Source organism: Papilio machaon, chromosome 5 (genome assembly GCF_912999745.1).
Source record: "Papilio machaon chromosome 5, ilPapMach1.1, whole genome shotgun sequence".
In the NCBI taxonomy this organism is placed as follows: Eukaryota; Metazoa; Arthropoda; class Insecta; order Lepidoptera; family Papilionidae; genus Papilio; species Papilio machaon.
The window spans coordinates 6,445,795-6,459,390 of record NC_059990.1 but is presented as its reverse complement, the minus strand read 5'-3'; the positions used below and the strand labels follow the sequence as shown (position 1 = coordinate 6,459,390).

Below are 13,596 nucleotides of genomic sequence, written 5' to 3'. Positions count from 1 at the left end.
AGTTATATCTATTACGTCTTGAATCTACGAAACACACGCATAAAGACCATTCATAGCTTCCAGCTATTTATAATGAAACTTTTAATATCGCAAATTCTCAAACTAACACAAATTTTATAAGAAAAATATTCATTTTAAAAGTTTATTGAAATTTTAAGCCTAGGTACGAAAGAATACACATGAAATATCTGATATCATTGCCAAAACTATTGCTTAACTAATCGATTGAATTCCACCTGCTGCGTTAAAATATGCTCATTTACATAATATTTTATTGTAAATTAATAAAATGTAGAACAGATTAGTGAAGATTCACAAGGCCGTAAGAGTATTACAGAATTACAGTAGGTTAGTTTTTGACAAAAATGAAATAGGTGTCGCATTGTCAAAATGTACATTAAGGTAAAAATGGGGGTTTCCAAGTACCAGAGCTCTATCAAACTTTCCCATTATTCATAAACAGAAGCCCAACAAGTTCGTAAACTAAATGAGTACCTATGGAATTCCGTTACGCCCAATAAAGTGCTTATCAGAATGAATCAATGCCCAATCCCGTTACTAAGTGCCCGCTAATGAAAACAACTACCGTTTGAAACGCCATTTCATTTAAATTAGTTGAGCCGAACGAATTGCATGGGAGTTATTAAGTTAGTGCAGTCATATCGACAGAGGCCGCAACAAACTTTTGATCTAACGCCCGCCATATTAAAAATAATTGTTATCACAACGAGGTGTTATTCACAACGTATTCGTTATGGTTTTAATTGAAAAATTGTGTTTTTTCTTTAATGTAAATTTACTATACATTCCGGAATTTTCGTTTCAGCTGCACCTTAACCACTAAACTCTTCTATATTATGCATTCAACTTATTTTCTCACATACATTACGGATTCGAAACTTATAATATGAAGATTTTAAATTAACTAATTGCTGTATGAAATATATTCGACGTTCCAAGATGTTCGAGTTGCCGATGCTCTTTAAAATTAAAAAAATGCAAAGTCGTAATGAATGCATTTTATTGGAGTTTTATACGAAATGTAGTGTGATAATATAATACCTTTGGCTTAGGTATGCTACCAGCGCAACAACTTTGTTGCCTGTGTTGTTTTGTAACTGTCTTTAAAATGTTGACAACATTATTTTTATTATTATTTTATAGTCTACATTTAATACTTAATGTTCTTTGTAAGTTGATGTACATATTTTATATCACTTACATCTGATGTTATTAGTATTGCGCACGTTTGCATGGCTCGTAATTAGAACGAAACGTTTAAACATATTTGAAAGTCTGGAACTTCAAGTAGAATTTTTATTCAGCTATAAAAGAAAAATATTTCAAGAACATTGTTTATGTATACAGTGGTCAGTGTAGAAAAAACTGGGCACGCGTTAGCCGGCCCTCCCCGCGCATCCCCGCGCTCCCCTAACTACCACGCCAGGTACGGACCCGTACGTACAAAAGGGAAGGGATGATGGAAAATAATAGGGGAAGAGAATTTTAAAATTTATATTTTTTTGCAGCCGGCGCAGGTGATATAACGCGTGCGCGTGCGCCGCCGACTCACTTGTGCGTGAAGCTCCACTGCCGCCGCTCGCCACTCGCTCTCGCCCACCACGCAAAGCTCTCGCAAAGCCTCCCTTTATCGCGCCAGTGCTTTTCCGCCCACGGAGCGGACCGGTCGTGCGCGCTTATCGGACTCGAGCCGCGCACTGAACACGTAAAATGTTACAAGAGATTCAACTCGTTCAAGGCCAAACCAACTACGTAGTCGTCTCATCCGGGTATCCCTCAGCGACCGTAACTAAATCAGCAATGGAGAAAAGAATGGTACCAATCGCTCCAGCTCCGGAAAAAAATTATGTCACACACGACACACCGCCGAATCTTCAGTATCGGAAGAAAGTGCATTTTAGGACGAATCCTTACACAGGGCCGCAGGCGGCTTCTATCGCGCGACGCAACGCCCGCGAACGAAATCGTGTGAAACAAGTTAATGACGGCTTTAACGCGCTGCGACGTCACCTGCCCGCCTCCGTGGTCGCCGCGCTGTCAGGTGGCGCCAGGAGAGGCTCCGGAAAAAAACTTAGTAAAGTAGACACATTGAGAATGGTAGTCGAATACATACGTTACCTTCAACAACTGCTAGACGAGAGTGACGCTGCTCTAGGAATAACACGGGATCAGGAAAATAGAGAGAACATACCAAGTAGTAATAGTCAACCAACGACTACGCTGGACATGGACGACGGATTTTTCTATGGCAATGATTCACCGTGTTCTGAAAAAGCCGATTCCCCTGCGCCCTCAGAGTGTTCTTCTGGAGTGTCCTCGGCCTATTCAGCTGTGGATCGATACGAGGTCTCGACGCAGCAACAGCTGGGGCCTATGGACGAGGACGAACTGCTGGACGTCATCTCATGGTGGCAACAAAAATAGCATACATGTAAGTTTACATTTTTAACTAAAAAGCTGTATCATTTTTTAATTATTTTTTGTTGTAATATACTTTTAGTGGCATTATTAATTTGTTCTCGGAGAAAGATATTAACGTGTGTTTTTTGTCCACAGGTAACCGACGTTCGGAATCAAGTTTGGACGAATCCCTCCGAAATAATGTGCATTAATTAAATTGTACCGCATTATTTGTGAAGACGAAAAGACTCTCGATATTTCTAGTCATACCATAGTGCCTTAATCTTAATAGACATTTAGTAAATAAGCGTAGAAGAGGTCAGAGTGAGTGAAACCAACTACTGTTTCGAAGTGTCTCTACCTTGCGGACTATTGCGAACAAGTGAGGACGTTTTCATACTATTGTAAATATTAAACGGCGTCGTTTAACAAGAATATTAAATTATTTATTAAAAATGCTTTTGTTTCTTTTCCCTTTCAAATCTTTGCTGTTTGGAAAATAAAATTTGACATTTGTATTTATCATAATTATGTGTTACTATGTCTTTAAAGTTAACAGTGTGTTTAATTTTTGCCCAGTTATCGTGTTTTTGGTGCGATTAATTATTTTTAATATTGCAATATACTGTTATAATAATTTGAAAAGATTAAAATAACAACTGTAACAGTATTGTATTCTAATTTAGAAGTTTATTGATCGTAATTACTTACTATGACACTATTTATGTAAATCTTAGATTTTCTTTCTTTCCTTGGTTTAAAGATAAATTGCACGATGGACTTACTAGAAGGAGTATTTCCTATTGGGCCTATTCGCCAATGGGAATATTTTTGGGTTTTATGGACTTAATAGGCCCAACGGGAATGACCAACTAAAAGTACGGAAAATAAATTGTAAATTTGAAATAACGAATTATTGTATTCTAGGTTATTCGAATGTTTAGTTTACAGACAAAGAGCGCGATGAACTTGCTAGAAGTAAGGAATGAGATTAACGTACCTTATTATACAAATTATGTTCACAGTTTCTTAGGGATTATTTCCGTTTAATTAGTAACTATACTAAAAAATTAAATAATGTAACTGATAAATCACATTTAAATTTAGGGTAAATACTATGTTTCTGAACTTAAATTTTTACTTAAACCTTAATTAAATTAGTATGTTATACATTTTAAGGAGTTCCTTTCCTTATAATTGAACTTATTTAGCTTGAATTATGTAGCTTAAAAAAAGTATAGATAGGTCCCTCACACGGTGGACTGAGAATATAAAGATTGCAGTAGTTCATGGGATCTGGACGGAAAAGACGAACTTCGTCCGGTATTTCTGTTACCTAAAAACAATCTATCGAGCGTCTTTTGCGCAGTTGTTGAGCGTTTGACCGGAATGGACCGCAACCTACATATCCAGGTTCGATCTCCTCCATGTATCAATTTTTTTTCTCAACTTTCCTAGTTCATACGCAAATATATCCTAAGTTCTTACAGAAAGGGACAACATCGTGATGTAACCTGCGCATATCTCTAACGACATTCAAAGATATCTTTAATATCAACCAAGTCAATGAGCTGGTTGACTATGACCTGTCACCCTTTGGTAGGTTCCAAGCTCTCTTTGCCGAGATAAATGAGCTGACGGCAATCCTAATAAAATGTGTCATCCTAAATAAAGACCATGCTCACTCTTTTAATCTTTAAATTCAATTATTTTTTCGATTTTATAGGTATTCCCTTGTTATCTATGGTTTTCTAAAACTGCTTAAACGAAGAGATTAGAAATGATCTTTGAGAGGGTTGATTAAGGATTTTTATTTCATCTGAATGGTTATTGAATGAAATCCACAGATTAGTATGGTAATTATTATCGTCTATTCTCAGCTGCCTGAACTTATAGATAGGCGGTAAGAACATGATAATTCCATGCAAAAGTTTCTAACTTACTAATATTATAAATGCGAATGTTTGGATGGAATGTTTGTTTGAAGGTAAATCCAGAACGGCTCAACGGATCTCAATGAAATTTGGCATATGTGTAGATCATAGTCTGGAAGAACACATAGTCTACTTATTATGTTTTTTTTAATTCCCCGCGGACGGTGTAAAATATAAATTGCATTCTAACTAAAATTTTAAAGTTTAAATATATTAAAAACTTAGAGTTGTTAAGTGACTAAAGGGTACACTTAGTATATGTAGATTTAATGTTAAAACCCTATATTAATTAACTGTTGCAGTATAACCATTAAGTGCGGCAGTAAGAACGGAAGAGTTATAAGATAGGTTTTGATATAATAATTTTAGCACCGATGTTATAAAATGTTGATTGTTATCTCTACGGACATCTATATTGCCCCTATAGATGTTTAGCAACATTAGATGTTGAGGAATATGAAAAAAATACCTCACACGAGACCAATCAAGTATTATTATAAGTCACGGGGATGAGGGCAGATTCTATTAATTTATATCCGATGTGGGTGGATAAACTGACATTATTTTTTATTTGTCGCATAACGTTGGTTTATTGTGACAAATGACTGTAATTTGTTTTTGATTAATGTATTTCTAATTTTTATAATGTTTACTCCAATCATAAAATATTTGTTTTTTTTTTTCGTTTTAATTTTCCAACATCATTAGTGAAATAAAAAAATTATAGAAGTATTGTGTTATAAGTATTAAAATTATTAAACAATCTGTACTTAGTTTTATGAATTCTCCAATGCCCATATATTTTGTATCGGTGACTGAATTTACCAAAAAAAAAAAACTACTTAACTAAACAGTTCAATTATTCATTCATATAAATTTCTAAGAAATCCTCCCACAATTTCCTAATTTATACTTCCACGTAAATTATGTTTTATTTGACTATAAAAGCTTCTGACAAATTCATTTCTTACTTATCGTACGTGTGACCCGATAGTTTTTTTTTTTCATATAAAAAGGTTATTGTTTTGATAAAAAATGACACGCCACAAAGGCATTTGATAATAAATGTAGGCGGGGTAACAACAAAAGAGAAATTGGTTAACACCAGCAAACACAATACGGCTCCGAAGTTTTGATTCGGGGTGTAAAATTAAGTTTTCTAACACGGACATTCTTTTGTCTACATATTTTTTACACGCCACTTCCTCGACACAATAATTTCATTTATGATTGTTTGTTCAACAAAATGGGTGAATATGTGAAAATTACTGTTTTCTAAATATTTTTTGTGAACAACAACAAAATTGTTAGCTTGCAACACCATCCTATTATAGTGTCTTAAATTAAATGCTTCCCAATAAAATTGGTCAATACTGTGAATTGTTACATTTCTCTTTTTTTTTTGCTCTTGATTGATCACAAATTAAAGGCATTTATTTAATATTAATCAAGCAGTGTACGCAGGGAAGAGCATGTATCGACGTAACGTCCTGCGCTCTCGGTTTCTTCGAGGCAGCTTTTAGGGTTTTTATCTCGCTAATGATGTTTTACGATGTAGCGCCAGTCTGCGTTATCACTCGCCGTCGCCTACGGTAGCCATTTCGTTTTTACTATCAACACTCGAACATTGAAAGTGTGATTAAAAGACAATGAGTTAAGGTTTACTTTAAAATGTCTCAATTTTTATAGATAAACGACAGTGGCGATTTCCTTTCGGCCTTCCCTTTGTCGCCTTTCATATCTGAAATGTAAATTAATTGACGGATTGCGGTAGCCGGCCGTAATGATTCCGCTTTTTGTGCGACTACCAACCTCCTTTGTCAAAATAGTTATCGTAACCCATAAAAGTGCTACATTTTAATTTGATGAGTTTTTTTAAACGATAAAGGATAAAGTGGAATAGATAAAATAAGTAAATTTTACAGCGGACCCTCTGATGTATAGTACAATTATCATCGAAGACGACTTTAAATAAATCGTAAATTAATTTGATGTCCTTGAATATAAAACAATTGTAGATTAACCCTTTCGTTTTATCTTATGGATTCCTGTGAGGTACGATAATAATTAAAGGCTTTTATTTTTAGCGGGATATCAGTGAAATAAGATGTGGTCATAAAAAGTCGGGTTGCGACCCGGGTAAGTAGTTAAATTCCAATTGAATATTTCGGTGAGGGAGAACAAAGGCCGGCATCACGGCTGTCGGTCGCATTAACGCCCTACTACAATAAATCCAGGAGGTCCGTCGCCAAAGGGCTAATTACTCTGAATATCGGTTGATATACTGTCTACTTAGGATCCGTGATGTATGGCCGCGCTCAAAGGATCGGACGCCGCACGCCCGCGGCACAAATACGATGCCACGATTATAAATAAGCATATTTAGACTTAGGCCTTAGGTTAAGTAAAGACGCAACTTGATTAGTCGTGCTTAATTTTAACTGGGTTATGTTATTAATATTACTATATACAATTGACGAGATCGACTTCATTATTAAACGTTTCAGTCTGTTTAATATCGTGTTAGTTAAAAAAATAATCACATATTTTATTGCATTAAAAGATTCAATCTCCGTTTACCATTTTTATAGTATAAGGTATAACGTGGTTTTAATGTAAATTCGCTTAAATACAGAAGCTCTGCCAAATTCGCTTCTTCCCCTATCATTTTCTAAGAAGAAAAGGGTGAGAAGGTTAAGAATCAGAGGAAACGCGGAATTGCTTTCAATTCACGTCTGTTTTCTTCTATGGTCGTGGTATTTCACCGCTCAAGCCGGCCAATTCGTGCAACTGATGTTGTTGTTACCGTCTATCACTGTTTGCACGCATTTCTAAAAAAAAAATAATGTGTGTAACCAGCACATAACAATAATATTTGTACAAAAAAATGATGATTTGAATAATGGACTTGAAAAAATCTTATTCTATACATAAAACTCATACAGAAGCGTTAAACTAGAAAAAGGGTTAGACAAATACAAAAAATATTGTTTACCACATCGCTGCAGTGGGTCTATTTCTTTTTATTGTATTAATATTTCTATACATTGTTATAATAAACATGAAGAATTAAAATTGATTCATATCTGTGTTGTGGTTACCAGAAGCAAAACAATTTAAATACATCTCAATAGAGAGCTACCGATGCGGTAAAACGTAATCTGTTTCCAAAGTAAACAACAATAGCATCGTGATAAGATCAAAATTCGAGCTTCAACTGACAAATTGTTGTCATACAATTGTGTGATCAATAAATGTGTTTAAACAAAATGTCAATGATTGTAGTACACAAAATTACTTTTCTTTAGTATTTTGTAGCATTTAAAACATAAAAGTTTTTTTTTGTTAGTTAAATTATTATTGATGGACAAAATTCGCAAGTTTAATCCTCAACACTGCTAAGATAACCTTCAAGAAATGAAATAAAAACGTATAAAAACTTGAAATATAATCAGTAATGCATTAAAATATTACACTCATACGTTAATATATACAATATATAAATACGTGGTAATACTTCAAGATTAAAATTCCCATAATTCAGAGTTACTATCTTGTATATACTAAATGACGGAGAGTGATGTAAGATAGAGTTAAAGTAAATCTGGTAAAGTAATTAAAGTAACGGACTAAGACTTCCGTTTCCGGCTGGTAGCATTGGCTGAGTTATAGAGGTTCAGACTAATACCTCATTTCCATTAAGTAACTTTGATGATGAGCTTATGCTATTACTGTGATCAATCGCGTCCAAGCCGACTGACATAGCAGCCGCACCAAGCATAAAGTCTTTTGGCTAATTCCGCTAGTGTAAACGGGTTCTAACGCAGTCGACGTTTGGCCACCGGGTGAAGTTTAAAACAATAAACGAATATCGAATGTAAGAAATTAAGATGTAAAATAGATAAGTTCCTTGCGTAATTCAATATTTCAAGATTTCATCATCATCATCAGCTCACTGTACATCCCCACTGAGTGGTTCGGAGCCTACCCTAAGTAAGGGATGACTAGGCCATAGTCAACGGAGCTGACCCTGAGGGGGTTGGTTGACTTCACACATATTTTTGAATTTCTCCGCAGATACGAACCTAGGACCTGCAGGTCACCTGTGCCAGACGCTCCATTATTGATATGGAATAAGCTAAATAATAGCCATGGGTTTTACTGAAGAGCGCAATACAAAACATACACCCGATTTCTCATTTATGTGGTTTCATGGACCAAACCAAAATCACAACTTCGGGGAAACTGATTCTATTTGTTTTAATAAGTTTACGAAATATTGTAAACCAGTAAAAGTTAATTCAATTTTTTAATATAATTGTGTTGGCCAATGTACAATTCCGAGAATTTATTAAGTCAATTCGAATGCCAATCCAATAGCATATTGTTATTGGAATAAAAACGATTAAAACAAAGTAATAAAATATCAATGCTTTCCCCGTTAACTGTCTTCCTTCATGTATCTTTGTGTTACATCTGGGTACTCGATGGGTATACGTAATACATTAAACTAAAGAAGTGAACGCACCCGGGCAGATGTCAAAGGATTGCGGGTAGACAAGGTGTTTGTCGATCTCAGGTGCCAACGTCGCGTCGGTCGGCACAAGCCACAAAGTTGTCGCCAAAGTACAATCGAGTAGAAAAGTGAAGAAAGAAGAAAAGTGTTCAATATAAAATAAATAAAAATTTATCTTTCAAAAAGATCCACTGCGGATGGTAAGAAATTTTCTACTGAAAGCAATTTTCTTATGTTAGGATTGGTGTAAAGTCAAATTTTTTGACTTAATCAATCGCCTAGATTATATTGCCATTATATCACTCATTGTAATTATTTTTGAAAACTGTAGTATTTCTGAAAACTAGAACAGGTAGTTGTAATCCGTTTCAAAAATTATCTTCAAATTTAATATTTGTAAAACAAAATCAATGAAAATATATATTTACAGTTTCATGTGACAGTACTCATCCCATAATATTGTTTTTATTACGCCCGCGTAATAAAGTAATACAATTATTTACTTATATTTTTCCAGAGAACTTTCGCGTACAATACATTAAATTACTTATGACTTAGTTAAGATACTAAACACCTGCCTGTACTTTTCTATATTTATGTACTTACAACATGGATTTCCCCATCCGCAACTACTTGATATTTAAACACGCATTTCCTTCTTGTTCCATTCTACTCTTATCATAATTTCAAAAAAATAAACCGTTTCATTTAATAAAAATTATTGAGGCCTTTCATACAAAAGGCTAATTAAAATCTTCGAAACTCGGCAATTTTAGTGTCTAACGATTTACGCAATGCGCTGTTATGTGTGTGTATATAGCGCACGTCGCCGACATTTCTATCTATCATCGCCAAAGACCCGCAACTAGTTCGTCATGATCTTGGTAAGAAAATTTACTCCAATTTTCAAGATGGCGGAGCAAATCTATACAGGCCTTAAACCTGTTCAACTCTTTACTTATTTTCAGCAGTAATTTTAAATCTTGATGAATTAACAAGCATTCATACCATGAAATACTTAATTTGTATTTTCATTTATTAAACTGTAAATCGATGACAACTATATAAGTTTTTTAAACTTTATTTTAATCTATAACCATGCATAATCATTCATATCCTTTGGCATATGCTTAGAAATCTTTTGCTATTTTGAAAGCAGATGTATTCGAGTGTGTGCAAATAGTAAAGCTCGTGCCATTGCACAACAAATACGTTCGAGGAAAGGTGCATTAAAGGGATGAAATCTTCAAACATGTGACGGGTGCGCTTCGGTCAAACGAAAGACAGCTTGCGCAAAAACTTTCTATTTGTTACCCTTTCCTTTCACGTAATTCGAAACATTTTCAATAACACGATAGATTTGTTATATCAATGAGTTAGCCAGATGTTTATTAAAACTCGATCAAAAGGAGACACACTTCAATATTCTGCGACTAACTTTAACTATAATCATAAATAATAATTTACAAACTATTTGTTATATTTTTACTTAGTATTCTTTTCACAAGAAGGAAGAAAGCAATAAAAACTATAATTTTGACCGAAAGAATAAAGAAGATGCGAAAAAAAGAAAGAGCGTCGGTGGCTCAGTGGTTAAGCACTTGACTTGAAATCTGCAGGTCCAGGGTTCGAATCCCGCCATGTACCAATGTGTTTTTCGATTTTCGATTTACATATGTATACATTTATCCGACGTTCTTACGGTGAAGGAAAACATCGTGATGCAACCTGCACATATCTGAGAAGAAATTCAATGATATGTGTGAAGTCAACCAACCCGCACTTGGCCAGCGTGGTTGACTTTGGCCTAGTCACCCCAACTTGGGGTAGCCCCTCGGTGGGGACGTACAGTGAGCTGATGATGATGATGATGATGAAAAAAAGAAACATTGGTTTTAATTCGTAAATTCTAGACAGATAAAAACACATCTCACAAACTTTGTTATACTAAGACATTTATTTGAAAATGAGAAAAAGTAATTATTATCATAAAATAAAACAAAATAGTGCCACATATTAAAATCACTTGTATACTTTTATTAAAAAATTAGAACGCTTTTCTATATGAATATGTATGTGGTATGTGGAAGATAAAGTTTTCCATGTGATATTCCATGAATAGTAGTTACAAAGTGTTAGAAGAGTGATACAAGAGTGATAAGCGTGTTACAAGTGTTAAAAAGTGTTGCTAAATTTTTATAAAATTGAATAAAAAATTTTGAAAATTGACATTCGTATTATACCGATTTTCATATTATTTCTTCCAATAAAACTATTATCCAAAAGTAACAAAGATTTAATTTCCCATTTAATAGTAGACAGACAGTTTTCAAGACTGTTATGAAGTTCAACCAAACGATCTACACATATTAAATTGAAATGTGTGTAGGTAACGAAATAAAAATCATATGTCGTACTTATGATGTATATCCGATTATTATATCAAAAAACCAGTTTTTAAAATTTCAGTCCGTCTGTTATAATTAGAAAAAGATAGAATGACAAGTTGATATTAAATACATATTTATAACAGTAAACTCCAATTAAAGCATGGGAAGGTATTTTACAAACGGTTGGTGGCTTACCGCCACGGATTACAACTTTTACGATGGCCGTAAATCAAAACTCCCAAACATTAATAGCTCGTTTTATTAATACGTCATCATTTATATGACAATAACACGGACGTAAAGTAAACACTTGGCCGAGGTTCGAATATTTGACTCCCAACATTTACATCGGTGATAACGACGGTATACCTATAAAACCTTTGTGAACGAATATAAATCTTTGATGTTGCAGTAAAGAGAAGTTTTTGGAAATAAAATTAATGGAATTATTACTCCATCGATACGATAGATGTTTTACAATGAATTGTACTAAATGAAATGAAATAAAGTTAAATTTCTTCGTCAGCGCAGTATTAAAAAAATAAGTAGCCTTTAACATGCCTGCTCACATCAATTCCACCTTCCAGTGAAAGTCCCGGCAAACGTGACGTTTTAAAATTTATTTTTCGCTATAGATAAAGCAAAACACCACGTACACGAAATATGATTTTTTTATTTCGTTGTTACATTTTTTTTTTTTTTTTATACGAGAAGGGGGCAAACGAGCAACGGACCGAGAATTATTTGATCCGACGCCCGTGGACATCCGCAACGCCAGAAGAATCGCAGATGCGTTGCCGGCCTTTAAGGAAGGTATACGCTCTTTTCTTGAAGGTCCCTAAGTCGTAACTGTTTGGAAATACCGCCGAGGACAAAGTATTCCACAACGCGGCTGTGCGAGGTAGAAAGTTTCGTGAAAACCTCGTCGTTGTGGAATGCCACCCATCGAGATGGTAGCGATGAAATTTGGCGCTCTGTCGACTCGTGCGATGACGGAACTCGGCGGCAGGTATGGTTCCAAACAATTCTTTGGAACACTCCCCGTGGTAAAGGCGGTAGAAGATGCAAAGGGAACTGACATCCCTTCGTAAAGCCAGTGAGTCAAGCCAATCGGTAAGACCCCGGTCATTGACGATTCGAGTGGCACGTCGTTGCACGCGGTCAAAAGGAAGAAGCTGGTATTTAGGAGCTCCAGCCCAGAGATGCGAGCAGTATTCCATATGTGGCCGAACCTGCGCTTTGTATAACTGTAAGCGATGGGCTGGCGTGAAATACTGCTTCGCTCTCCCTAGGACACCAAGCTTCTTAGAGGCCAGCTTGGCCTTCCCTTCCAGATGACCACGGAATTGGACGTCACTCGATATGTCAACGCCGAGGATACCAATGCTGGCTGAGGCAACCAGGGGAGTGTTCTCAAAGTTAAGGTTGACGACAAAGGGTTCTTTTTTGGCGGAAAACGCGCAAACTTGTGTCTTTTTGGGGTGTCTGTTACATACAGACATACCAATTTTATTGTAATTATAGATATAGATTTGCCAAAAATCAAGTAGGAATCACACCATACTAGAACCATTTTCGCGTTATTAAAAGATGTAACTTGGCCAATGTAAAAAATCATACAAAAAAAAAGAGATAGGGTTGCGGTTTAGCATTTATTTATTAAAATGCAAGCTATAGAAATAGTTTCAAGTAAACTAATATTTTCTTTCAATTATTTCTGTATCAATAAGTAGCAATCGTAATGCCGTCTCAGTTATACAATTCATAGTAATTTTTATAAGAGCAAATGCCGTTGCATATGCTCTTATAAAAATTAAGTTTTTAGTTAGTTGAAATAATCGTATCATTTATTTTTTCTATCTTCCAAACATTTGCGGAAATGTATCCGACACATTAAGAACTACACACACTAAAGCAAAGTTATCTTAATGGAGAAATAGATTGTGATGTGACATTGAAAATTCATTAGAATGTTAACCACAAGAAGATAAAGGCACCGATTCGCAAGAGAGCAAAGCAAAAAATATATATTTTTCTACATCGCAAAGGAATTCATCGCCTTTACGCCGATCACTTTTAATCAGTAGGCTGGTTAAGTAGAAGGTTACTTTAACAAGAATTCATTATATATTTTTATATACTTTTGCTTGCTCAGACTTAATTTAAATTAAGTTTTCTATAAAAAAGTAAATTTTGTTAAAAACAAACCTGAGATACATTTGATTTAATGACAGAAAATTAGACTTGACATAATATCATTGTAATTAAAAAAAAAACAATAATCAGGTAAAATAATATATGGATCGAGTTCAATAATAAAAACGTATTTTGTAAT

The 13,596-nt window shown here is 34.7% G+C and overlaps 1 protein-coding gene across 1 annotated transcript; it reads left to right on the top strand.

Moving 5' to 3' along the window:
* The first annotated feature begins 1,554 nt into the window (after window positions 1-1,554).
* Window positions 1,555-2,804, top strand: LOC106713535 (achaete-scute complex protein T3). The gene is made up of 2 exons (XM_014506347.2): window positions 1,555-2,452; window positions 2,578-2,804. The coding sequence occupies exon 1, from the start codon at window positions 1,732-1,734 to the stop codon at window positions 2,443-2,445; it is 714 nt and encodes a 237-aa protein (XP_014361833.2). The 5' UTR covers window positions 1,555-1,731; the 3' UTR covers window positions 2,446-2,452; window positions 2,578-2,804.
* Window positions 2,805-13,596: the final 10,792 nt, after the last annotated feature.